This window comes from Oncorhynchus gorbuscha, linkage group LG05, assembly GCF_021184085.1.
Source record: "Oncorhynchus gorbuscha isolate QuinsamMale2020 ecotype Even-year linkage group LG05, OgorEven_v1.0, whole genome shotgun sequence".
NCBI lineage: Eukaryota > Metazoa > Chordata > Actinopteri > Salmoniformes > Salmonidae > Oncorhynchus > Oncorhynchus gorbuscha.
In genome coordinates this window covers 47,286,523-47,314,354 of record NC_060177.1, presented here as the reverse complement: position 1 = coordinate 47,314,354, position 27,832 = coordinate 47,286,523, and the positions used below count along the sequence as shown (strand labels likewise).

Here is a 27,832-nt window from a genome sequence, read left to right as displayed (position 1 = left end):
TGGCTCAGATGGAATGAAAAAGAGGAATATATGCTGGTGAAACGTCCAATCAGAAACAGAGACTTGATAAGCTGTAGACCATACTATCTACCTAGAGAATTTTTATCTGTATTTTTCGTAGCTGTCTACATACCACCACAGACCAATGCAGGCTCTAAGACCACACTCAATGAGGTGTATACCGCCATAAGAAAACAGAAAAACGCTCATCCAGAGGCAGCTCCTAGTGGCCAAGGACTTTAATGTAGAGAAACTTAAATCTGTTTGACCTCATTTCAATCAGCATGTTAAATGTGTAACCAGAGGGGGAAAAAACTGGGACTCTACCTCGGAAGCTTACAAGAAATCCCGCTATTCCCCATCAAACAGGCAAAGCGTCAATACAGGACTAAGATCTAATCATACTACACCGGCTCCGATGCTCGCCGGATGTGGCAGGGCTTGCAAACTATTATTGTACTACAAAGAGAAGCACAGCCGAGAGCTGCCCAGTGACACGAGCCTACTAGACGAGCTAAATGACTTCTATGCTAACTTCGAGGCAAGTAACACAGAAACATGCAAGAGAACACCAGATGTTCCAGACGACTGCGTGATCACGCTCTCCGCAGCCGATGTGAGTAAGACCTTTAAACAGGTCAACATTCACAAGGCCACAGGGCCAGACGGATTACCAGGACATGTACTCCGAGCATGCGCTGACAAACTGGCAAGTATCTTCATTGACATTTTCAATCTCTCCCTGTCGGAGTCTGTAATACTAACATGTATGTTTCAAGCAGATCACCATAGTCCCTGTGCCCAAGAACACTAAGGTAACCTGCCTAAATGACTTCCGACCCGTAGCACTCACATCTGAAGCCATGAAGTGCTTTGAAAGGCTGGTCATGACTCACATCAACACCATTATCCCAGAAACCCTATACCCACTCCAATTTGCATACCGCCAAAACAGATCCACAGATGATGCAATATCTATTGCACTCCACACTGTCCTTTCACACCTAGACAAAAGGAACACCTATGTGAAAATACTATTCATTGACTACAACTCAGCGTTCAACACCATAGTGCCCTCAAAGCTCAATACTAAGCTAGGACCCTGAGACTAAACACCTCCCTCTGCAACTGACGGGGAGCTCCCAGGTGGTAAGGGTAGGTGACAACACACGCTGATCTTCAACACAGGGTTCCCTCAGGTGTGTGTGCTCAGTCCTCTCCTGTACTCCCCGTTCACTCATGACTGCACAGCCAGGCACGACTCCAACACCATCATTAAGTTTGCCGATGACACAACAGTGTTCCTGATCACCAACAACGACAAGACAGCCTACAGGGAGGTTGTCAAAGACCTGGCCACGTGGTGTTAGGACAACAACCTCTCCCTCAATGTGATCAAGACTAAGGAGATGATTGTGGACTACAGGAAAAGCAGGGCCGAGCACTCCCCTATTCTCATCGACGTGGCTGTAGTGGAGCAGGTTGAGAGCTTCAAGTTTCTTGGTGTCCAAATCACCAACAAATTAACATGGTTCAAGCCCACCAAGACAATCGTAAAGAGGGCACAACAAAACCTATTCCCCCTCAGGAGACTGAAAAGATTTGACATGGGTCCTCAGATCCTCAAAAGGTTCTACAGCTGTACCATCGAGAGCATCCTGACTGGTTACATCACTGCCTGGTATGGCAACTGCTTGGCCTCCGACCGCAAGGCACTACAGAGGGTAGTGCGTACGACCCAGTACATCACTGGGGCCAAGCTTCCTGCCATACAGGACCTCTATACCAGGCGGTGTCAGAGGAAGGCCCAAAAAATAGTCAAAGACTCCAGCCACCCTAGTCATAGACTGTTCTCTCTGCTACCGGATGGCAAGCGGTACCAGAGCGCCAAGTCTAGGTCCAAGAGGCTTCTAAACAGCTTCTACCCCCAAGCCGTAAGACTCCTGAACATCTAATCAATTGGCTACCCAGACTACTTGCATTGCCCCCCTCTTTTACGCTGCTGCTACTCTCTGTTATTATCTATGCATAAGTCACTTTAATAACTCTACCCAGGTGTATATATTACCTCAATTATCTCGACTAACCGGTGACCCCCGCACATTGACTCTGTACCGGTACCCCCTGTATATTGCCTCGCTATTGCAGACAGAGTTCAGTGTGTCAAATCGGAGGGCATGCTGTCCGGTCCTCTGGCAGTCTCTATGGGGGTGCCACAGGGTTCAATTCTCGGGCTGACTCTTTTCTCTGTATATATCAATGATGTTGCTCTTGCTGCGGGCGATTCCCTGATCCACCTCTACACAGACGACACCATTCTATATACTTTCGGCCCGTCATTGGACACTGTGCTATCTAACCTCCAAACGAGCTTCAATGCCATACAACACTCCTTCCGTGGCCTCCAACTGCTCTTAAACGCTAGTAAAACCAAATGCATGCTTTTCAACCGATCGCTGCCTGCACCTGCATGCCCGACTAGCATCACCACCCTGGATTTTTCCGACCTTGAATATGTGGACATCTATAAGTACCTAGGTGTCTGGCTAGACTGCAAACTCTCCTTCCAGACTCATATCAAACATCTCCAATCGAAAATCAAATCAAGAGTCGGCTTTCTATTCCGCAACAAAGCCTCCTTCACTCACGCCGCCAAGCTTACCCAAGTAAAACTGACTATCCTACCGATCCTCGGCTTCGGCGATGTCATCTACAAAATTGCTTCCAACACTCTACTCAGCAAACTGGATGCAGTTTATCACAGTGCCATCCGTTTTGTCACTAAAGCACCTTATACCACCCACCACTGCGACTTGTATGCTCTAGTCGGCTGGCCCTCGCTACATATTAGTCGCCAGACCCACTGGCACCAGGTCATCTACAAGTCCATGCTAGGTAAAGCTCCGCCTTATCTCAGTTCACTGGTCACGATGGCAACAACCATCCGTAGCACGCGCTCCAGCAGGTGTATCTCACTTATCATCCCTAAAGCCAACACCTCATTTGGCCGCCTTTCGTTCCAGTACTCTGCTGCCTGTGACTGGAACAAATTGCAAAAATCGCTGAAGTTGGAGACTTTTATCTCCCTCACCAACTTCAAACATCAGCTATCTGAGCAGTTAACCGATCGCTGCAGCTGTACATAGTCTATTGGTAAATAGCCCACCCATTTTCACCTACCTCATCCCCACACTGTTTTTATTTATTTACTTTCTGCTCTTTTGCACACCAATATCTCTACCTGTACATGACCATCTGATCATTTATCACTCCAGTGTTAATCTGCAAAATTGTAATTATTCGCCTACCTCCTCATGCCCTTTGCACACATTGTATATAGACTCCCCTTTTTTTCTACTGTGTTATTGACTTGTTAATTGTTTACTCCATGTGTAACTCTGTGTTGTCTGTTCACACTGCTATGCTTTATCTTGGCCAGGTCGCAGTTGCAAATGAGAACTTGTTCTCAACTAGCCTACCTGGTTAAATAAAGGTGAAATAAATAAAAATAAAAAATTGTTATTTTACTGCTGCTCTTTAATCACTTGTTACTTTATTTCTTATGTTTTTAGGTATTTTTCTTAAAATGGCATTGTTTGTTAAGGGCTTGTAAGTAAGCATAAGTAAGCTCTACACCTGTTCGGCTCATGTGACAAATAAAATTTTATTTGCTTTTTGATTTGATTTTATATTGGAAGAAATGTCATCTTGATTAATCAAGGACGGTCCGAGATTTGAGCTTCGACGATTGATACTGTACTTGTTATGCCGCAGACAAAGACAGGTCCGAAAAGGAAAACAATGGAAAGAGGGATTGCACTCAATCTAATGGAATGGAATGAGGGAGATACCTCGGTTATCAAAATGCAGACAGCAATTCCGTCAAACATATTCAATTCCATCAATCTCGGAAGTCATCCAAGTGCTCAGATTTTCCAGTATGGGTTTTTGCTTGCTTTTCAATATTTCAGAATACTTCATTGTCCTCTATTTCCCTAACAGTGCACAGGAATGTGTGTTTTGCTCTTTAACCCAACCCCCCCGTCACACGCACGCACACAGACACATACGATAGATGCATTTTAGTAGCTTAAAAGAAAAGAACTAGAAAAAAAGTGATTATACTTTAGAGTAAACAAAATACTTGAGATCGTGGCCAAAGAAGATTGGTCAATGTGGAAAGCTACCCTAAGAGCTTAGTCGTTTATCACTGCTTTCATGCACTAAGTGGAGTAATATGATTACAAAAATTCTGTATGTTTTATCTCTGTGGAAATGTTGCTCTTTTATTGACATGTTTTTCTCCAAAACAGACATATCACATCAAGTTGTTTATTTACATTTGAGTAATTTTGCTCTTAATCCAGACCGACTAGGGTTAAGCGCCTTGCTCAAGAGCACATTGGCAGATTTTTCCCCTAGTCGGCTAGGGGATTCGAACCAGTGACCTTTTGGTTACTGGCCCAACACTCTTAACTGCCACCCTATGTTCACCTCATGTAGTATATACAGAATAAGACATGTTTCTATTTACATAAAAAAAATGATTTATTCTATTGCAACTACTATTAAGATCTGTCTCCTATGCATCTGGTGTACTCACAGCACACTGTGACTTCCAAATAGAATACAAGTTATTTTTCCACTATGTGTTTCCATTAGCTACCATGAGCCACACAGGCAATACAAAAGAGGCGCCCCCTCCTCACCCCAATTATACTGTATATGTCACCGCACGGTAAGATGGAGTGATGGAGCGGGAACGGAGCAACGGAGGGCTTGCGTTCCCCCTGGCCCTGTGCAGTGGTGACAGGACGTATCGTCCCAACAGATGAGCTCCAACTGGAGCTAGAGAAATGTCACCTCCAAGGTGACTGGATGGCTGATCTGGGCCTGTACACAATAAGAACAGCCTTGTCCCTCTCAACCACCGTGTCATTCTAGTGACTGGATCAGGGGTTCACCAATGTGTCACTTGGGGTTAGTTATAAAATGTGTGCCTGTGTGTGTGCGCAGTAGGTTGGTTTGGTATTTTCATCTTTCAGGCTCTGCATGATCTGGGCTGTAGAGAACTCTGAATAGTGACCTAGCTCTAGTCCATAACCGATTGTAGTAAAGGGTTGATCACTCTTACTCATGCTCTCTGGTGACAACACATGCACACACACACGCGCGCACACACACTTCATGACATCACAGTGTTGCCGAGGAATTCCGTGTTGTTAGGCCAAGCTCTCATTCCAGGAAAATTATCTAATGTCACACATGTAATGTATGCAGTCTATTGACATGTTTCTATCACTGGAGGTAGGTGGGAAGTTCTGTACATTCTCACGTCAGAATTAGACGTCCATCCATGTTTCTCAAATGTCAAATTTCGAATATGTACCAAAGGTTTGGGATAGGCTTAAAACCAAAATATAAAAACCAACTTTCTATCGCTGGATTCGAACTTGGAATCAGAGGCAGATGCTTACACCCATCCCTGTCCACAACACCCTAGCAAAACCGAAACATACTTGAAGGTAACAATGTTGCCCCTAGTGGCCGTTTCCACGTCATCTCCCGATGTCCTCAGACCTGGATAGATGTCCAATACTGACTTGTATCACGGGTAACCTGGCTGCTGTACCAACCAGCCTCTCTGCCTCCTGGGCTCTGCATGGCGATTAGTGTGGACTACTGGAGCTGTTTCCAAGGCAACCAGCTGCTGCAGAAATGATCATACGTTATTAGATGGTTTTGACAGAGGCAGACAAACTACCGTACTTGATAGGACTAAAGAGAAGACAAGTAAAAAAGAAAAGAAAAGAAAAAAGGAAAAGCAGAAATTCCACGGTGATGCAAACAAATGATAACATCTGAGATGCTACATTTCAGTTGAACACAGACAAAGGCACATACAACCCACATTCAAAGACACACACACACACACACACACACACACACACACACACACACACACACACACACACACACACACACACACACACACACACACACACACACACACACACACACACACACACACACACACACACACACACACACACACACAACGTGATAAATCTGGGGTCCAGAATCTTTAAACCAGAATTGTGTCTCAGGTTCGTATCCATAGGCAAATTGCTTCTCAAGGAGACAGATCATTAAATTAAGGTACTCTAGGGCCCCAGACATCTTCAATATCAGGAGTGTGAGCTACTCCCCTCAGGTTGAGAATAAGAGAGCCAAACAAACTAACATGGTCCAAGCCCACCAACACAGTCGTGATTTTTTTTTTGTTTAAATAAGAGAGCCAAACAATTGTTTATCCCAGAGGCAATAAGGCTTCTAAATGACAAACACGAGTAGGTCCAGCAGGCAGGCCTTTAGTTGATACTGTAGTCCAATGTTTCCCAACTCCAGTCCTGGAGTACCCCCAAATATTTGTGCTGTTGTGGGTGGACAAACACACCTGATTCAACTCATCGAGGGCTTGATGATTAGTTGGCAAGTGTGCTTGTCCAAGACTACAAAAAGTGTGTACCGTTGTGGTACTCAAGGACTGGAGTTGAGAAACACTGCTGTAGTCGATAGTGTACAAATGTGTATTGTGTTCAGAATAATTAGGATTCCCACATGGACTGCACTTTGTCTACCCTCACTGGTTGTATTTATTGTTTGTAATAATTGTTTATTGTCTTTTGTCTACGCTTGATATGCATGTGTTTAATGTATGCACAGAGCCGCACACAAAATGTCCCCATGTGGATAATAAATTCTTTATCTTATCGTATTCTGCTCTTATCTTATCTCTAGTTATAACCTATGCAAGAGGGTGCAACCTTGTTCCACTGCATCCAAACTTTAGAAGAAACAATTCAATCTGACAAAGAAATAGCAAAAACAGGGAACGTTCCAGTATGTTCCACCTGGGGGAATTTCTGACAACATGGTTACACAATGTCAAAAAAAAGCACAGGAGAGAAACTATTCTAAAATGAGCTCCTCGCAGAAAGTGAACTCTGAGTAGCAACTCCTTAGGACGAGGGAGGCGTGACGGCCATGGTACTAATCCCACACAGCCAGCCAAACCGTGTTCTCACTGTCTGACTGCTACCTCCAAAGAGCTTGTCTTCACAATGCCACTCATGCCCATTCCAGATTCACAGTCACAAATCATCATAATTGGTGGTACAATTACGCCACTAAAACAATCAAATCACACAAAGCGGTATGAGAGGGGGAAAAGAGTCCAGAGAGCTTCAGGTTTTATTAGCCGTATGTACGGGATAAGCATGGTATACGGTGTACCTAGTCCAATGAAGTGCGTACTTGCAGGTTCCTTCTCAACACTTACATTTGTACCTTTATTTAACTAGTCAAGTCAGTTAAGAAAAAAATCTTATTTACAATGACGGCCTAGGAACAGTGGGTTGACTGCCTTGTTCAGAAGCAGAACAACAGATTCTAACCTTGTCAGCTTGGGGTTTTGTTCAAGCAACCTCCCCCCCAAACGCAAGAACAATAAGAAATAGTACACAATAAGAATACGAACAGAAAGCAAATGGCTAACTACCTAAGTGCATAGCATGTTTGGTGATGAATACATATCTCCACTACATTTGCAATATATTTGTATCTAGCTGATCAAATCTCAGTCAGCTACAAGAATAGGATTTCTAGAACTTTGAACAAATCCCTATATAACATACAAGCAATCTTAGGTCACAAACTGTACTTGCAAATGTATTTTGACAGTGTAGCGACCCATTTATGGGGATGAAGCAAACAACTGAGGGAATCTCTGATGAGATAGCAGAAATGTCAACTACTCATTCATTAAATCCCACTTATGGGTTTTAATGAGAGTTTCAGGGGGTGTGAGTTTGTCTAATGTTGATGGACGGGACTGTAAGTGACAGTTCTGTCGTTGTTCCAGATGGCGAGAGGTTGACAATGTCAGGTGTCGATCTCATTCTCACCGCTGTCACAGTGGAGCCTCCACAAAATCAAGTAATTTCCACAAGCTGGAAATCGACCCCGAAAGACGCACACATGCACAGAGCGCCATGGACCCTCAAGATCTAAGAAGAACACTGTCACTCACTGTGCCATTGGTGGCTAAATGCCATTACTAGGGTCAATATCCTCACCACTTTGGGAGGGCTCCACCTACACTGATTCCAGAAATACGATACAATTCAAGTAATAGTTTCCTGGCAAAGCATTCCCATCTCTTTTAGGCAATTTAACCTCTACGGGATCGGTGTCCCTCCACCGGAGGGATCGTTGTCACTCCACTGCACTGTCCAATTTACAGCAACTATTACAGTGAAAAGAACATCATGAAATTGTTTGAGGAGAGTGCACAACAACAACTTTTAACACTGCAACTGGTTTGATACATTCACCTCTGAAGGTAAATATTGTACTTACATTCAGTAACCTTGCTCTGATTTGTCTTCCTGAGGGTCCCAGAGATAAAATGTAGCATAGTTCTGTTTGATAAAATCTATTTTATATTCAAATATAGGAACAGGGCTCTAAAGGTTGAACCCCTGCTGTTTCGCTTGCATTTCAAAGATGATGGAACAAAAAAATAAATTTAAAAAAAGCATGTTTTTTTGTTTGTATTATCTTTTCCCAGATCTAATGTGTTATATTCTATTAATTTCACATTTCCACAAACTTCAAAGTATTTCCTTTCAAATGGTATCAAGAATATGGATATCCTTGGTTCACGTCCTGAGCTCCAGGCAGTTAGATTTGGGTTTTATGTCATTTTAGGCAAACATTGAAAAAAAGAGGAATGTGGTCGATACCTGTATTGTTCAGACCCTTTTGCTTTTTACACATTTTGTTACGTTAACAGCCTTATTCTAAAATGGATTTGACATTTTTTATCCTCAGCAATCTACACACAATACCCCATAATGACAAAGTGAAAACAGGTTTTTAGACATTTTTGCAAAAACAGAAATACCTTATTTATGTAAGTATTCAGACCCTTTGCTATGAGACTCGAAATTGAGCTCAGGTGCATCCTGTTTCCATTGATCCTCCTTGAGATGTTTCTACAAATTGATTGGAATCCACCTGTGGTAAATTCAATTGATTGGACATGATTTGGAAAGGCACACACCGGTCTATATAAAAAGGTCCCACGGTTGACAGTGAGCCAAACCATGTGCTCGAAGGAATTGTCTGTAGAACTCCGAGACAGGATTGTGCCGAGGCACAGATCTGGGTAAAGGTACCAAAACATTTCCGTAGCATTGAAAGTTCCCAAGAACACAGTGGCCTCCATCATTCTTAAATGGAAGAAGTTTCGAACCACAAAGACTCTTCCTAGAGCTGGCCGCCCGGCCAAACTGAGCAGTCGGGGAAGAAGGGCCTTGGTCAGGGAGGAGACAAAGATCCCAATGGTCACTAACAGAGCTCTAGAGTACCTATGTGGAGATGGGAGAACCTTCCAGAAGGACAACCATCTCTGCAGCACTCCACAAATCAGGCCTTTATGGTAGAGCGGCCAGACGGAAGCCACTCCTCTGTAAAAGGCACATGACAGTCTGCTTGGAGTTTGCCAAAAGGCACCTAAAGGACTGTCAGATCATGAGAAGCAAGATTCTCTGGTCTGATGAAACCAATATTTAACTCCTGAATGCCAAGCGTCATGTCTGGATGAAACCTGGCACCATCCCTACAGTGAAGTATGGTGGTGGCAGCATCATGCTGTGGGGATGTTTTTCAGCGGCAGGGACTGGGAGACTAGTCAGGATCGAGACAAAGATGAACAGAGTAAAGTACACAGAGATCCTTGATGAAAACCTGCTCCAGAGTGTTTAGGACCTCAGACTGGGGCAAAGATTCACCTTCCAACAGGACAACGACCCTAAGCACACAGCCACGACAACACAGGAGTGGCTTCGGGACAAGTCTCTGAATGTCCTTGAGTGGCCCAGCCAGAGCCCAGACTTGAAATCGATCGAACATCTCGGGAGAGACCTGAAAATAGCTGTACAGCGACGCTCTCCATCCAACCTGACAGAGCTTTAGAGGATCTGCAGAGAAGAATGGGAGAAACTCCCAAAATACAGGTGTGCCAAGCTTGTAGTGTAAAACCTAAGAAAACTTGATGCTGTAATCATTGCCAAAGGTGCTTCAACAAAGTACTGAGTAAAGGGTGTCATATTTCAGTTTTAAAACGTTTATACATTAGTTTTATTGTTGTGATGTTTTATCATTATGGGGTATTGTGTGTAGAATGATGAGGAAAAACATGATTAATCAATTTTAGAACAAGGCTATAATGTAACAAAAAGTGGAAAAAGTCAAGGGGTCTGAATACTTTCTGAATGCACTGTATGTATGATTGTGTGGCTGTGTGTGTATGCTGCTGCTATTTAAGTGCAAGGCTCATAGGGTTCTCACCTGAAATCAGTAGTTTTCATCGAATTCCTGAAAACGGCAGCATTCTGACTCTGTCTACACTATATCTGGATGATCAACTCAGTCTGGGTACCACACATCATTACCAGCACACTATATATACACATCAATGTATGGTGGCACAGTGACTCACACTCTCTCCGGTAAGTGGCAAACATGACTTCTCTCTGGGAACTGTTTCTTCTGGGTTGTTTGATTCTATCAAGGTGAACAACAAGTGGTATTTGTGATGAGTAATGTAATAGCAGTACTCTATCAACGACACCCCCACCACCACCCCCAACCCCCCACCTTCTATAGAAGGACAGCGGAGAGCAAGGTGCTATTAGGGGAAGTGGATAGAACCCTCACTGTCAGAGTAGTGCCCCACACCTACACATACACACACATACACCCTCTCTCTTTCCACAATGTTAAAGCAGATCAATTCTTTTTCATCTTAATACACTGGGAACTGTAAACTGTGAAGTATTTTGTGAGCAGACTGGAGACCAAAACAATACCCTGTGCACTTGCACAGGCTCCCACTCTAATTACACACAGCATCACTGGCTATTTGACTGACTATTGATAGCTTGGCAATGTTTTGTCTCCATTGTCTTTCAGGACATGAAATTCTGATTGACAAGGCCAACAAAACCCTTGGAGATATCCGTGTTTTTTATTCAAACGCAATATCAACCCCAAGCTATTCCATGCCTTCAAATAGCAATAGTTGAGGGAATGTTGGCACAGTTTGATAATAAATACTGATGATCAGTATATCCCTAATCAGTAATGTAATTTTAGGATTACCCAAATCTTGTATGACTTACTTTTGGATGACTTTCTACTTAAGAGGCATTAGAAGACATAACGGATCCATCAAACACATTTGGTGTGTCATCAGAGCAGCTCACAGATTACTGCATCTGTACATAGTCCATCTATAATTTAGCCCAAACAACTACCTCTCCCCCTACTGTATTTATTTCTTTATTTTGCTCTTTTGCAAACCCATTATTATCTTTACTTTACACATTCTTCCACTGCAAATCTACAATTCCAGTGTTTATTTTTTTTAATGTATTTTTTAAAAACTTTTTTTATTTCTAACTTGCTATATTGTATTTACTTCGCCACCATGGCTTTTTTGCCTTTACCTCCCTTATCTCACCTCATTTGCTCACATTGTATATAGACATATTTTTCTACTGTATTATTGACTGTATGTTTGTTTTAGCTGGTGGCGTAATGGATTACAGTTACAGACTACATGTAATCAGTTACTCTCCAACTCTGTGATGATAGTGGGGAACACCATGGAGAGCCACTGCTGGGAGACAAATGCCATTTCTCCATCATTTCATTGTTGTGCTTCATTGACTTGTGTAATCCAAAAAGTCAGAAGAAGTCATGTTTCCAAAACAATTTTGTCTCAGTAATTTCCCTTGCATTGTTTGGGAACCATAGGGAACACTTTTAGTAAACTGTTTTATTTTAAAATGAGCTTGGAAAGCGCTCCCCAAGAGCCTGACAAAGTCCTGGAAATAATGACATGGAATTAAATAGGACTGTCAATTAATAACTTGTTTACTTTCACAACCACCATTAGTGGCAATATTCTGCAGTTATGTGCATCAGTAGACAAAGAGGTGCAAATAGAATAAAAATAATAAATAGAATAAAAAGAAATACTGAATCACACGCTGGGGCTCATTCACACACACGCACAAACAGGAGCACCAGACGCCCACACACACGCACGGACATAAACGCACGCATGCACGCACGCACGCACGCACGCACGCACGCACACACACACACACACACACACACACACACACACACACACACACACACACACACACACACACACACACACACACACACATATACACTTGTTCATTCTAAATACAAATTCAGCTTGCATCTGCCTCTTGATGACATGAAGGATCCTCTCTTAGTGTGTATAGAAATCAAAACAAGTGCAGTAGCACATCATTACAGGTGCACGGGGCACTTGAGCATGTCATAATGATTGAGCTTTACTACATGCCCTTGTCAGTCATCTTTAAGGTCATTTCTAATGGACAAGTGATTTAGCATTTTGTCTTGCTGTACTTTGTCAAACTATCAACCACCTATAATTCCATTTGATGTCGTTTCACAAATGTCGTTTCACAAAATGACTTGGACAAACTCCAGTCCACTGAACAAAAGGTGACATTTCACTGAAAGGCCATACAGCGGTTGACTTCAAAAACAGAAATGACTAAATCCTTCTCACATTGTAGATGAGGCAATCGTGTAGTTCGGGTAGCCTGTATGTTTGCACACGGCTGCTTGTTCACTGAATAGTGTACTGTAGTAACACTTTTTGCAGCTCTGTGTGGCTCAGTCGGTAGAGCATGGCACTGTTTACAGCATGGTTTGTTGGTTCGATTCCCTCTGGGGCCACCCATACAAAAAAATATATGCATGCATTACTGTAAGTCGCTTTCCATAAACCTGTTGAATAAATAGCATGTATTATATGACTTGTTCTAAGCATATATTAGCACTTATAAAGCCTTAAATGTTCAACGTACCTCTGGGAGAAGATGTCCCTGTATGGACTGCCGTGCTGCAGGGCAATGCCGTATCCCCGGTCTGGTGCCTTGTTCCCCACAGTGTAGAAGGAGCAGTCCTCATCGTTGATGCCAACATACTCCAGCACTGCCACATCCCACACAAAGGCAAAATGGCCGTACTTCACCTGAGAGAAAAGAAGAAACATAGAAATATAATTACTGAGTGTATCCATGAGGGTACAGTCAAATTGTTGTGGTCTGATGGGCTACGCCCTTTACTGTAATTCTATTTCTAGAGGTAGAAACAGATATAGAAACGCATAACACTATACAAGCTATTATTTGACACTCCAGTCGGGAGATGGTAACATGATTGAACATGAACACGAACCATGACAATTTTGTTGCTTTCATTGTGGAGTAGGGTAAAGCGTCGCACCTCGAAACTGATCTTTGCTCAGTTTTGTATTCTACCCAGTAATAGTCAGTGTCATGATTGCACATGGTCCCTGACAACTGAACAGAATAAATGATAAACAAAAAGACATACGTGATTAGCCTACCCTGCAATTGGAATATAATATGTTATTTTCATTTGAATATGTAGCGAGTGCACGTTCTAGCTTTATATTCATCACCACTATGTCATTCCTTTTTTCTTTAGTTTGCTTAGATGGGAGTGTGTGCTTGCAGAGCGGAAGTCAAGGTTAATATGGTCAGTGGTAACCAAATCATCACCCATTTCACAGCAGCTCTACAGCTCCTATTAATGGGACACCTCTACCATCCACACCAACTCACTTTTCAAAGAAAAATACCAAGGTGTGAGGACATTCACATTTGGCCCTCTTTTGAGACATGGCCGCTTCCTTTTTGATTCTGTGAATCTTTTGAGGATCCATTGTTATTACCCCTGTAAGAGACGCACCAGGGCTGCCTGCCTGGCCCTCCCCATGCGTTTGGACTCTGACGTCTCATTAACTGTAATGGTACTTTATGACATTTTCAGTCACCTCACCCAGTCTGCGTCTGGACAGGGTTCACGATGATTGCCCTCTGCAGCATGACTCTTGTCTGAATAAGAAATCCTCTTATTTTGTGATTTGGTTCAAACAGCACTATGGATGGGCGTCCTGAAGGGCAACCTATTCCTTAAATATATAGGGAATAGGGCCCCATTTGTAACGCATCCTCTTCCTTTGCCTGGATCGCTTTTGTAGTGCATTCGGAAAGTATTCAGACCCCTTGACTTTTTCCACATTTTGTTAAGTTACAGCCTTATTCTAAAAGGGATGATTTTTTTTCTCCCCCTCATCAATGTACACACAATACCCCATAATTAAATATAATACCCCCATAATACCCCAAAGCAAAAACAGTTTTTTAGAAATTTTAGCAAATGTATTAAAAATTAAAAATAAATCACATTTACATAAGCATTCAGACCTTTTTACTCAAATCAAATCAAATTGTATTTGTCAAATGCACCGAATACCGTGAATGGCTTACTTAGAAGCCCTTAACCAACAATGCAGTTAAGAAAATATTTTCAAACTAAGGTAATTTAAAAAATAAATAAAGTAACACAATAAAATAACAATAATGAGGCGCTATACAGGGGGTACCGAGTCAATGTGTGGGGGCACAGGTTAGTCGTGGTAATTTGAACATTTAGGTAGGGGTAAAGTAATTATGCATAGATAATAAACAGCTGGGGGGGAGTGTCAATGCAAATAGTCTGGGTGATTAATTGTTCAGCAGTGTTATGGCTTGGGGGTAGAAGCTGTTAAGCAGCCTTTTGGATCTAGACTTGGCACTCTGGTACCGCTTACCATTCGGTAGCAGAGAGAACAGTCTATGACTTGGATGACTGACATGTTTTTTGGCCTTTCCTCTGACACCGCCTAATATAATATAGGTCCTGGATGGCAGGAAACTTGGCCCCAGTGATGAACTGGGCTGTACGCACTACCATCTGTGGCGCCTTACAGTCGGATGCCGAGCAGTTGCCATACCAGGCGGTGATGCAACCAGTCAGGAAGCTCTCGATGGTGTGGCTGTATAACTTTTTGAGGATCTGGGTTCCTTTGACAAACCTCCTTGCTTTGTTGAAGCACCGTTGGCAACGATTACAGCCTCAAGTCTTCTTGTGTATGAAGCTACAAGCTTGACACCATCTGTATTATGGGGAGTTTCTCCAAATTTCCTCAATGATCTCGCTGTGCTTCCTTCCGTTCATCTTTCCCCCTCATTCTGACTAGTCTCCCAGTTCCTGCCGCTGAAGAACATCTCCACAGCATGATGCTGCCACCACCATGCTTCATCGTAGAGATGGTGCCAGGTTTCCTCCAGACGTGACGCTTGGCATTCAGGCCATAGAGTTCAATCTTGGTTTCATCAGACCTTCTTCCCCGATTGCTCAGTTTGGCCGGGCAGCTAGCTTGGGCAGCTAGAAGAGTCTTGGTGGTTCTAAACGTCTTCGATTTAAGAATGATGGAGGCCAGTGTGTTCCTGGGGACTTTCAATGCTGCAGAAATGTTTTGGTACCTTTCCCTAGATCTGTGCCTCGACACAATCTTGTCTTGGAGCTCTACGGACAATTCCTTTGACCTCATGGCTTGGTTTTGAATTTACCACAGGTAGACTCCAATCAATTTGTAGAAACATCTCAAGGAGGATCAATGGAAACAGAATGCACCTCAGCTCAATTTTGAGTCTCATAGCAAAGGGTCTGAATACTTATGTAAAGAAGGTATTTCTGTTTTTTTATTTTTAATAAAAACATTCACCCCCCCTCTTTTTCATTATGGGGTATTGTGTGAAGATTGATGATCATTTAAAAAAAATCAATTTTAGAGTAAGGCTGTAATGTAACAAAATATGGGAAAAGTCAAGGGTCTGAATACTTTCCGAATGCACTGTATATCACAGGGTCTTACAGTTTTGCTTCCAGAAAAATGTTGTTGGCTGTATCAATTCTACAGGCTTGGAAGTTGGAATCACATCAGGGCCCAGTTTTTCAAAGGTTATCTAACTGGATTTTGACTATTGGGTAGGATTAAATAGAAATAGAATGAATAGAACAGACTGATCATTGACTTGAATGGGGAACTCCCATTCAATTTATTTAATTTCTATGCATTTCATTCCTTTTATGAACAATTAATGCACTTGAAAATGTGTGTATTGCCATTTTTATCTCTAAAAATGCCCAACATCTATTGCACAAAGGAAGGGAAAAAAGTGTTGTAATTCCTATTGATTCCTAATCCATTTCAGAGGAGAACAGGAAAAAGGTTGGGGAAACGTAGGGTTGTAAAATCCCCGGTTTTTTGAAACTCTACATGCAGGTACCACAAAGTCTTCACCTTATTGTTGTGATTCCAAGAACAAATATATACTATAAATAGACTAGTAGAGACATTGAAAAAAGAGAGGGAACATGAGGAGTGCAGCCTGCCTGGAGGAGCCATGGCAATCAGAAGGGCCCAGTGACTCTAATTGTGCCAAGATAATTATTAAAAGCCGTTTTCGTCAAACACAGGGCGTCTGGTGAATCCTAATCACAGCATTGTTTATTCCCGGAAACATGACTAAATAACCCACTAGATTCATAATCACAAAATGAAAGCCGTCCATCTGTTCCCCTCTCCGCCTCCCTCCCTCTATGCTCAGAGAAAAACACTGGTGTGGCTTAATGTTGTTTACGTGACACATGCTTGTTGTTATTTTGTCATTGGTTGTAGAGCATTTTTGTTGTTGTTGCACCATTTAAAAGGAGGTGATGGCCACTCAACTGATTTGTAAAAAGTGGACACAAGGCTGTTTGGCTCATCTCAGTCACAAAGAAGAAGAACTTTGCAGCTGTTTCTGATGAATAAACAATGCCATGCTGGTGGGTGGTGACATTCGAATAAAACCTAGCCCTGAAACGAAACGTTGGCTGAAAATATGTGTATGTCATACCATAGGAAAAGACACCGCATTCACATGGATTTGCACGAAGTTCGGATTTGTCACTTCAAGCCCATATATAATCATACTTTGACTAAAGTGATGACTGTTGTGCAACATCATGGGTAAGCTTTGGCATTTAAACACAAGATACTGTAGCCAACACTGATACAGAGATAAAAAGTAAATACAGAACATTAAAAGCACAATAAACTAAATAAATGTCAAGTTTGGAGTTATTAAATAATGTAAATCACAATCAACTCCAACACATAAGCAATCTAATTTTCTAAAGGTCGAACTCTCCCTTTCGGGAACATACTATACAGTTTTAGATTGCTAACTGTGTGTTTACCATAGGGTAAATTATTTTGAGATTTGTTAATAATCTTTTTTTTTCACATTTAGCTCATTTATAAGAACTACCATGTTGCCAACTACCAGAGACATTGGGAGAACAGGCTGGAGCTATATCAGGCCTATGCATCCCAAATGGAACCCCATTCCCAATATGGCACGGTATTTTTTAACCAGGGCCCAAAAGGGCTCCGGTTAAAAGCAGTTCATTATATAAGGAGCAGGGTTCCATTTCTGACACAGACTTCTCTGTGGCTTGTTCAGCTCATGTTCTGTAGCAGACATCAAAAGACTGAAACGCTTAACGACATGTTCACCAAGGGGAGGAGATTCAACGACTAACCACACACAAACAGGGGCACTTAATCTTGCTTCCTTACACTTTTTTTATTTTGTATTTTATTTGATCAGGATCCCCATTAGCCGACTCCAATGGCGACAGCTCGTCTTCCTGGGGTCCAATACATAACAAAAAACATCATGGACATAAAGACGTTACAATTTACATATATATATAAAAAAACATTAACATAGACATTACAGACCTATATATTTACATGTATATAAAAAAAAAAAATACAACCAAAAACACACAAATGACACACAAAGAAAAGAAGCAATACAACCAAAAAATAATAATGTGTGGGTGTGCATAGAATGTGTTTTAGAGTGTGTGTGTGTGTGTGTGTGTGTGTGTGCATCTACCAGTTACACATCAATGTCAGTACATACACACAAAAATGAGGTCGCATGGGGAGAGGCGTGGTGCTGTGAGATGTTACTTTATTCGTTTTTTGAAACCAGGTTTGCGCTATATAAGATGGGAGTTCCATGCAATCATGGCTCAACATAATACTGTACATTTCCTTGAATTTGTTCTGGACCTCGGGACTGTGAAGAGACCCCTGGTGGCATGTCTGGTGGGGTAAGTATGTTTGTATGAGCTATAAGTAAGTTCATTACACAGACAATTTGGGATTTTCAACACATTCATATTTCTCACAAAAAAAACAAGAATTGATGCAGTCAATCTCTCCTCTACTTTGAGCCAAGAGGGACTGACATGTTTACTGTTGACATTGAAATGCAAGACGTGCTGCTCGAGCTCCTTCTTTGCAGCACTTGACCATATCACTGGGAAATAGTCAAGATTAGATCCATTTTAGATACAACTAGAGACTGTTTGGTTGACTGTGGTGTTAAAAATGCCGAGCATATCTTTATCACAGACAAAATGCTCCCCATCGTTACAACAATTACATCAATAAGCCTTGACCATGACAATTTACAGTCTTAAGGTGACACCGAGAAGTTTAATTTCCTCAACTTGCTCACCAGCCACATCATTCATTGTCAGATTCAGCTGAGGTCTATAATTTAGGAAATTATTTGTACCAAATACAATGATTTTAGTTATAGACATGTTCAGGACAAGTTCATGACTAGCCACCCATTCCAAAACTGATTGCAACTCACACATACTGTATATAAAGTGGTATTTTCTACCAATCAGTTTAAGTTCATTTGAAGGGGCTAATATTTAGGGTTTTATCACTTGGTTGTTACATTTCTAACATGGTTGTTGGAGCTTGTGCTTGGTTGTTTTTTATGTCTGGTCTCAAATGTTAAAAAGTTGAGGGTTCCAGAGGTTAACAATTAGGTATTGCAATCAAGGATTCATGAAACTGTGGCAGATTTAAGGGCAGATTTACACAATGTGGGTGCAAGCAACAACTTTTTTCTACGGAAGTGTTTTCAAGCGCCGTCTCAGTTCAGAGAAAGGTCTGACTACCTGAGACAGACCAAGGTTTCTTCAGGTACAGTCTGACCTTCATGAGCCAACAATCTCTCTCCCAACCTCCCTCCCTCCCTCCCAGCTGGCTCAACCCTCTGTTTGTGCTGGAGCTTCATCTCTAAAAGCCTCTCTCAACATGCCAGCTCACAACTGTCCCTCACCGCCTTCCAGCTCTCTCTCCAGGCTCTCTCTGCATCTGCTGAGATGCTTCATACTCCCTCCCTTTCTCTTTCTCTCTCTCACTCTCTCCATCTATGCATGCTTGTTTTCAAGGAATCAGGAAGCATTCTGTGGTAAAACCACTGAGTTTTTACTCTGATCATTATCCACTATGGTTGGTCTCTGGGCTCAGTGGAGATAGTCTTTCCCAGCAGTACCTCTCTCGCGGTGGTGGGCACCAGTTGGCACACAGGTGGCATTCCCGCCCACCGCATACGCGCTCGACGGTGACAGCGGCGACAGACCGATGCTGTGTGTGACAACTTCTCCTCCTGCACTTGTTTTTTGCCTTAATTGGCCTTGAGCTGTCATTAATTCTCTTTGTTTCCTTAGGAAAATATAAAAAGCAATTAATAGTCTATCGCCAACCATATGCAAATCTGCAAAGCAATTTCCAAAGACGGGGATCTGATAACAAAACCCAGAATAATTAGAAACAGATGTTGGAGAAACAGTCCAGGACAGCTCACTGGGCTAGAACTAAAATGCTTTTGCTAATAGGATCTGACATGAAAAAAAAAATATTTACATGTTTTCTTTCTTTCCTGCTCAGTTGTTTCAAAAGTATGTACTTTTGTCTTTTGAAATATGTAATTGTGCTTGTTTCAAATTAAATCGTGTTACAACTTAAATCATGTTACAAATTAAATCATGTTACAATGGATGGGTTCATATGAAATAGGCTACCCATCGGACCACCAGCTACAGAATGGTGCATGCTGGGGAGAGCGGAGTAAACATAATTACTGGATTGGTGAACATGCCTTTCTGCCTCTTCTCCCTTACAGAGTAATTTGACAGAGGAACATAAGGGGCCTGGAGCAGGAACCTCACAAGGCTAATGTAACATGGCAGCCTAAGCCACCCACCTCCTTTTGGCAGGGTAGTCACCTCCTGCCTTTCAGAGGGAAACACTTATGTCAGGGGAAAATATTGGGTTAATTTGAATTTACCAGAATGTTTTATTCAACGAAGTTGGACACTTCTTAACTGAAAGAAACCATTTCCAAAAACTTTATAACCAATGATTAGGACTGCACTATTTTGATCAAGCTCCCTCTAAGAAACAGGTGTGTGTGTGTGTGTGTGTGTGTGTGTGTGTGTGTGTGTGTGTGTGTGTGTGTGTGTGTGTGTGTGTGTGTGTGTGTGTGTGTGTGTGTGTGTGTGTGTGTGTGTGTGTGTGTGTGTGTGTGTGTGTGTGTGTGTGTGTGTGTGTGTGTGTGTGTGTGTGTGGATATGAACATTTGTGATTGTGAAGATGGATGGGGAATGTCTTTATCTGTTCTTTTCAGGGACAACATTGGGACAATAGCCCGGTGCGTCAAAGCCTGCTGAATTTCAAAATAGGGTCCGGTAGCTACTCTACATCCATCTGCACAATCATCTAACCTCAAAATTCCTCTTCCCAATCCCTGGACCCCCTGATCGAGGAATGATCTTCCCCTCGATTTTAATCTATGTACATTGGAATAAAAGGTTAACACCACCATCTAATCACAAAACCACGCTTGACATGTATTTAGCATTTACGCTACGCTGTTTCTTTAATCTTTACAGCTAACACGTAGGTAAAAGTAATCTCACTAAACAGCGGGGGAGGGATCTGAATCGTCTCTCTAATACCCAACAAAGACCAGGAGCACATCATCTGAGCCAAACAGCAGAGCAACAATGAGTTTTACCGAAGAGGATTTGGTTATTGATTTGACAAAGGAAGTAGGGTTTAACCGCTGCATAAACCCGTTATGTTTTTTTTATTATTACTTAAACCACTGAGACGTTGCAAAAGTGACATAATTAAAACGTTGTCGACTTTGAACACACACTATTTGGCACAAAAGCCGCATGAAATTGCATTGCTGCTAGTTCCTCAAAGGGGGTTTCTTAGCCACAAACACCATTTGTCATCGTCTCTCTGCTGCAGTTAATTGCATAATATTTGACTTGTGCTGAACAAAACAAATCGACACGAGGAAAGAAATACAGAGCCCCCTATCCTTTGTTAGGAACTTTTGGTAGTATGACTTAGCCTTGTTAAAGCCACGAGTCAGTTGAATGGGCCAGAGGCGTAGCATCTTCTCCTTCTCTCCCTCTTTCCCTCTCTCCCCAGTATCACTCTTTAATGTCTGAGACTATTCTTAGGGCTCCCTCTCTCCAAAAGAATGACGGTACCCTGGCACACAGATGGCAACTTTAGTCGGTCGACATGCAGTGAGTGAGGTGCCTCGCCCAGACACAGTGGCTTCAGTGGGGCCGCCTATTCATCGACATTAACAGGCCTGTCTCATGTATGAAGTGATTCAAATGTTCATCCTCTCTCCCTCCTGCAGCTCTCACCAACACAGCTCACCACAAATGAGTCATGACCTTTCAAATAGGCTCATACCAGTGGATCCGGAACCACACCACACACTTGGTACTGTTGAGCTGCTCTCGTCATTTACCAGCACAGATAATGGAAACATGCAGCGTGACTTTTTTTTTGTTAACTAGGCAAGTCAGTTTAGAACAAGTTGTTATTTACAATGACCGCCTACCCCAGCCACACCCTAACCCAGACGACGCTGTGCCAATTGTGCGCCACCCTATGGGACTCCCAGTCACAGCCGGTTCTGATACAGCCTGGAATTGAACCAGCGTCTGTAGTGATGCCTCTAGCACTGAGATGCAGTGCCTTAGACCGCCGCGCCACTAGGATTTAATAATGATACTTGAGACTCATGGGTTTCATCCAAAATGGCAGCCTATTCCCTATATAGTGCACTACTTTTGACCAGGGCCGATTGGGAATAGGGGGCACAGCCATAGGTGTCATTTAGGGCACAGCCATAGGTGAAGGTACTTCGGACGCAGCAGCCGGTGGCCCTCTGACAGTGAATCAGCGCCCCCCCCATCTCTATATCTCTCTCCCTCTGTATTATCTGGTGTTGTGACAGTGTTTGCTCCCTACACAGCTGTAACTTCACTTCCTGACAAGAGGGGTCAGGACACCGACAACATGGGCAGGATGTGACAATACCAGGTGAATCTCAAGTTTCAAAGTTCATTAGCCATGTGCAGATTATATAACAGGTGTAAAACAGGACAGTGAAATTCTTACCTTGAGAGCTCGTCGTTCTGGCCTTAAGCAAGGCAGTTAACCCACTGTTCCCCGGGCACCGAAGACATGGATGTCGATTAAGGCAGGCCCCCGCACCTCTCTGATTCAGAGGGGTTGGGTTAAATGCGGAAGACACATTTCAGTTGAATGCATACAGTTGTACAACTGACTAGGTATCCCCCTTTCTCCTTTCTTTCCAACAATGCAGTGATAATAATAATATAGATAATAATAGAAAAAAATAGAAAATAAATTTAAAAACGGGAATGCAAGTACACTATATATACAAAAGTATGTGGACACCCCTTCAAATGAGTGGATTCGGCTGTTTCAGTTGCTGACGGGTGTATAAAATTGAGTACACTGCCATGTAATCTCCATAGACAAACACTGGCTGTAGAATGACCTTACTGAAGAGCTCAGTGAAGCGGCGTTGCCATGCCTTCTTCACGCTGTGCCTTCTTCAAGCTGTTCTGAGGCAGAAGCGGCGCTGTCGTGCCTTCTTCATGCTGTTCTGGTGGGAGAGGACCATGTTAAGTTCTCAGTGGTGTGGACACAGAGGAACTAACTTCAAGCTCTTGACCTTCTCAGCAGTGGGCCGTCGATGTGGATGGGGGTGTGCACCCCCCTGTTCCCTGTAGTCCGCAATCAGCTCCTTGTTCTTGCTGACATTGAAGGAGAGGTTGTTGTCCTGGCACCACAATGCCATTTCTCTGACCTCCTAACTATAGGCTGTCTGATCGCCGTTGGTGATCAGGCTTACCACCGTTGTGTCACCAGCAAACTTAATGATGGAGTTGGAGTTGTGTGTGGCCACACAGTCGTGTGTAAACAAGGACTACAGGAGGGGACTAAGCATACAACCCCAGGGGCCCCTGTGATTGAGGGTGTCAGTGTGGTTGCCTACTCTCATCACCTGGGGTCGTCCCATCAGGAAGTCCAGGATCCACTTGCAGAGGGAAGTGTTCAGTCCCAGGATCCTGAGCTTGATGACAAGCTTTGAGGGCACTATGTTGTTGAACACTGAGCTGTAGTCGATGAAAAGCATTCTCACATGCAATGCCTTGCATAAGTATTCACACCCCTTGGACTTTTTCACATTTTGTTGTGTTACAACCTGGAATTAAAATGTATTTAATTGTGATTTACACAACATAAGTATGTTGTGTAAATCACAATTAAATACATTTTAATACTTTTGAAGGTGCAAAATATTTTTGGGGGTGACACAAAAGTTAATTAAACAAAAACAAAAATCATCCCCAAAAATTCACCCCTCTGAGTCAATACTTGATAGAAGCATCTTGTGGCGGCAATTGCAGCTGTGAGTCTTTTTGGTTCAGTCTCTACCAGCTTTGCACATCTGGATCCTGTAATGTTTGCCTATTCTTTTTGGCAAAATTGCTCAAGCTAGGTTAAGTTGGTTGGGGACCATTGGTGAACAACAATTTTCAAGTCTTGCCAAAGATTCTCAATCAGACTGAGGTCTGGGCTTTGACTTGGCTATTCTAAGACATTTATATTCTTGTTTTTAAACCACTCCACTGTAGCTTTGCTTGTGTGCTTAGGGTCATTGTCCTGCTGCAAGGTGAACCTCCGGCCCAGTCACAGGTCTCTTGCCGACTGAAATGTATTTAGCTCCATCAATCTTGCCCTCAATCTTGACCAGTTTCACAGTTCCTGCCAATGAAAAGCATGCCCATAACATGATGCTGCTACTAGGGCTGTTGCGGTGACCTTATTACCACCACACCGGCAGTGATGAGTCATGACTGCAGTCAAATTCCACGTGACGGTCACGGTAAATCTACCCAACTTGCTAACTACCATCAGGTCCTATGGCCTGATACTCAGGCTCTGTTGTCCCTTCATCAGGTCCTATGGCCTGATACTCAGGCTCTATTGTCCCTCCATCAGGTCCTAATGGCCTGATACTCAGACTCTATTGTCCCTCTATCAGGTCCTAGTGGCCGGATACTCAGGCTCTATTGTCCTTCTATCAGGTCCTAGTGGCCGGATACTCAGGCTCTATTGTTCCTCCATCAGGTCCTAACAGCCTGATACACAGGCTCTATTGTCCCTCCATCAGATTCTAATGGCCTGATACTCCGGCTCTATTGTCCCTCCATCAGGTCCTAATGGCATGATACACAGGCTCTATTGTCCCTCCATCAGATTCTAACGGCCTGATACACAGGCTCTATTGTCCCTCCATCAGGTCCTAACGGCCTGATACTCAGGCTATATTGTCCCTCTATCAGGTCCTAGTGGCCAGATACTCAGGCTCTATTGTCTAATCCATCAGGTCCTAATGGCCTGACACTCAGGCTCTATTGTCCCTCCATCAGGTCCTAATGGCCTGATACTCAGGCTCTATTGTCCCTCCATCAGGTCCTAATGGCCTGATACACAGGCTCTATTGTCCCTCCATCAGATTCTAATGGCCTGATACTCCGGCTCTATTGTCCCTCCATCAGGTCCTAATGGCCTGATACACAGGCTCTATTGTCCCTCCATCAGATTCTAATGGCCTGATACTCCGGCTATATTGTCCCTCCATCAGGTCCTAACGGCCTGATACTCAGGCTCTATTGTCCCTCTATCAGGTCCTAGTGGCCGGATACTCAGGCTCTATTGTCCCTCCATCAGGTCCTAATGGCCTGACACTCAGGCTCTATTGTCCCTCCATCAGGTCCTAATGGCCCGATACACAGGCTCTATTGTCCCTCCATCAGATTATAATGGCCTGATACTCAGGCTCTATTGTTCCTCCATCAGGTCCTAACGGCCTGATACTCAGGCTCTATTGTCCCTCCATCAGGTCCTAATGGCCTGATACTCAGGCTCTATTGTCCCTCCATCAGGTCCTAATGGCCTGATACTCAGGCTCAATTGTCCCTCCATCAGGTCCTAACGGCCTGATACTCAGGATCTATTGTCCCCCCATCAGGTCCTAATGGCCTGATACTCAGGCTCTATTGTCCCTAACCACTCTGACATCAATGCAAAAGCAATTGGAAATCACATCAAACACTCACTAAAACAGTAGGCCTATCATACTTTAAAAACTCACCTCACTGTGATGATAAATTTGAAGAAATAAGATGAATAGAGCAGGTTGAAACAATGTAAAACATGGTTGTTGTGGATGTTGTTTCAGAACCTAACACAACAAAATGGACAGTGCTTTCTAGGGGATGATTAATTCAAAAGTCCCATAGACATATTAGAGCTTATGCATAGGCTTATGAGCCCAATCCCCAAAAAACAACCTGAATTAAAGTGATGATTGTGCTTATATACAATACATAGCCTACCGCATATTATGCATGGCAGAAAAACATCAGACAAAACTGATTTAATATGTCTGTGGTACATAATTGCTCTAGCCTATACTCCAAAATGAAACACATTTTAGTAATCGCCTTGTCGATGGACTGATTACCTTATGCTATGCTCCAAAAATGATATCCATTAGCCTGGGAGAGAACATATAGCCGAGACCCTCCATACTCAACTGGCGTACCGCGGACTGGATCCGGACACAGAACAGGATAAATACGGACTGCAGATCGGGCTTCGACCCCTGGTATCATATAAACGCACATAAGACATGGAAGAATGCATAGAATTGCAGGAAATGAGCTTTAAAACACCTGGGCTCCCAAGTGGCGGAGCGGTCTAAGTCACTGCATTTCAGTACAAGAGGTGTCACTACAGTCTCAGGTTCAAATCCAGGCTGTATCACATCCAGCTGTGATTGGGAGTCCCACAGGGTGGTGCATAATTGGCCCAGTGTTGTTGGGATAGGCTGTCATTGTAAATAAGACTTTGTTCTTAACTGACTTGCCTAGATAAAAAGAGGTTACATTTAAAAAAAATAACTGCTACATTTTCTCTCCGCCAACAAGAGGGGTGTGAACAGTTTGGGGTGGCATGAGTTGTGTGGTGGGGGTTTGTCACTACGCCGATAAATTACATTATCCATACGGACCTTTGCCACCTAGGAAATTTGTATAGCCTAGTAATATTTTAATAGGCTTATGAGCCCAGTCATTTTTATATTTTCATAATTACTGGGTGACAAATGACTTTTAGCTCTACAGAATATCTCACCAGCATGCGTTTCCATCTCCTCCTCTCTCTCCTTTATTCCTTTCTCAAGCGCGCAGAAAGGCTGTCAACAGTTTAGTGAAATATGTTTCATTGCGAAAACATGTTACTATCGATGTTCCTGAACAAATTTCAAAATGAAGCACTGGGTAGCTGCAGGAACAAGGTTTGAGAGTCCATGGCATACAGTTTGGGAGGAATATCACTTGTTGGGCTGCAAGAGCATGCTCCTCAAACAGTGGTTGATGCTTGAAGTGAAGTAGGGTCCTAGGAGGTAACTAGCCCCCTGGGGTAACTGCCACCCCCTGTAATTCACATAAAGACCACAAGATGTCACCAAATTATTTCCCCAATACTTTCCCTGGCTGCCACTGCACTTGCTCAACAAAAAATGTCATGTGTCACCATTACTTTTGGAGATACTTCAAAAGTTGTGGTAAATCTATTACATTTTTTTTACATTTTGAGAAAGTTGTATTTGTATTTCAATGAAGTTAGATCTAGAATAGTTTTTGAAATATACAAGTAGGAAAGCCTTAAAATACAAAATCCACATGTTTAGAGAAAAATGTAGATCATTTTTGAGTAAAGCAGTAATATGTTGGATGAGTGTGCTGGAGGCAACCCACCCCCCTGGCCCATGGGGGCTAGTTACCTCTTTATGGTTATGAATGTGTTTCTACCTGTCATTTAGACACTGACTAGCCCAGTTAGTGCTAGTTTATGCTAACATGCTAGTTAGCAACTTCACTAGCAGTAAATGCTAGCCAGCTAGCTAGTTAGCATAAGCTGCTATGAATGCTAGCTAGCAACCTTACTACCAGATTGTCTGAGGTAAAATACATAAAAAATATAACATGACTTAATGGCAGTTGTAAATGTTTCCACTGCTGACTGATAGCTTTACAGTTATTGTTACTTTATAGCCTTTTAAATATTTAACACAGCATTTTATATCATATTGCTGGATAGCTAGTTACATTTTTAAGAGAGAGCTTTTCAATTGGCAACTTTTCCCCTGCTTTCAGTGACAGGTGGGGACTGGATTAGGTGTGAGCAGTGCAGGAGGAGGGTTCATGAGTTGTGCTCCAATTTTACTTTGGCGGGGCTGTACTAGAGCAGGTTGAGAGTTTCAAGTTCCTTGGTGTCCAAATTACCAACAAACCATCATGGTCCAAACATACCAAGAATGTTGTGAAGAGGGCACAACAATGCCTTTTCCCACTCAGGAGGCTGAAAATATTTGACATGGGTACCCAGATCCTCAAAAAGTTCTACAGCTGCACCATCGAGAGCATCCTGACTGGT

General features: G+C 42.8%; 1 protein-coding gene across 1 annotated transcript in view; it reads right to left on the bottom strand.

Moving 5' to 3' along the window:
* Nucleotides 1-27,832, bottom strand: part of LOC124035978 (glutamate receptor ionotropic, delta-2-like) — a 676,707-nt gene that overhangs the window by 16,154 nt on the left and 632,721 nt on the right. The window contains 1 exon segment of the mRNA XM_046349997.1: nt 13,005-13,171. Coding sequence (XP_046205953.1) covers nt 13,005-13,171 — 167 coding nt within the window.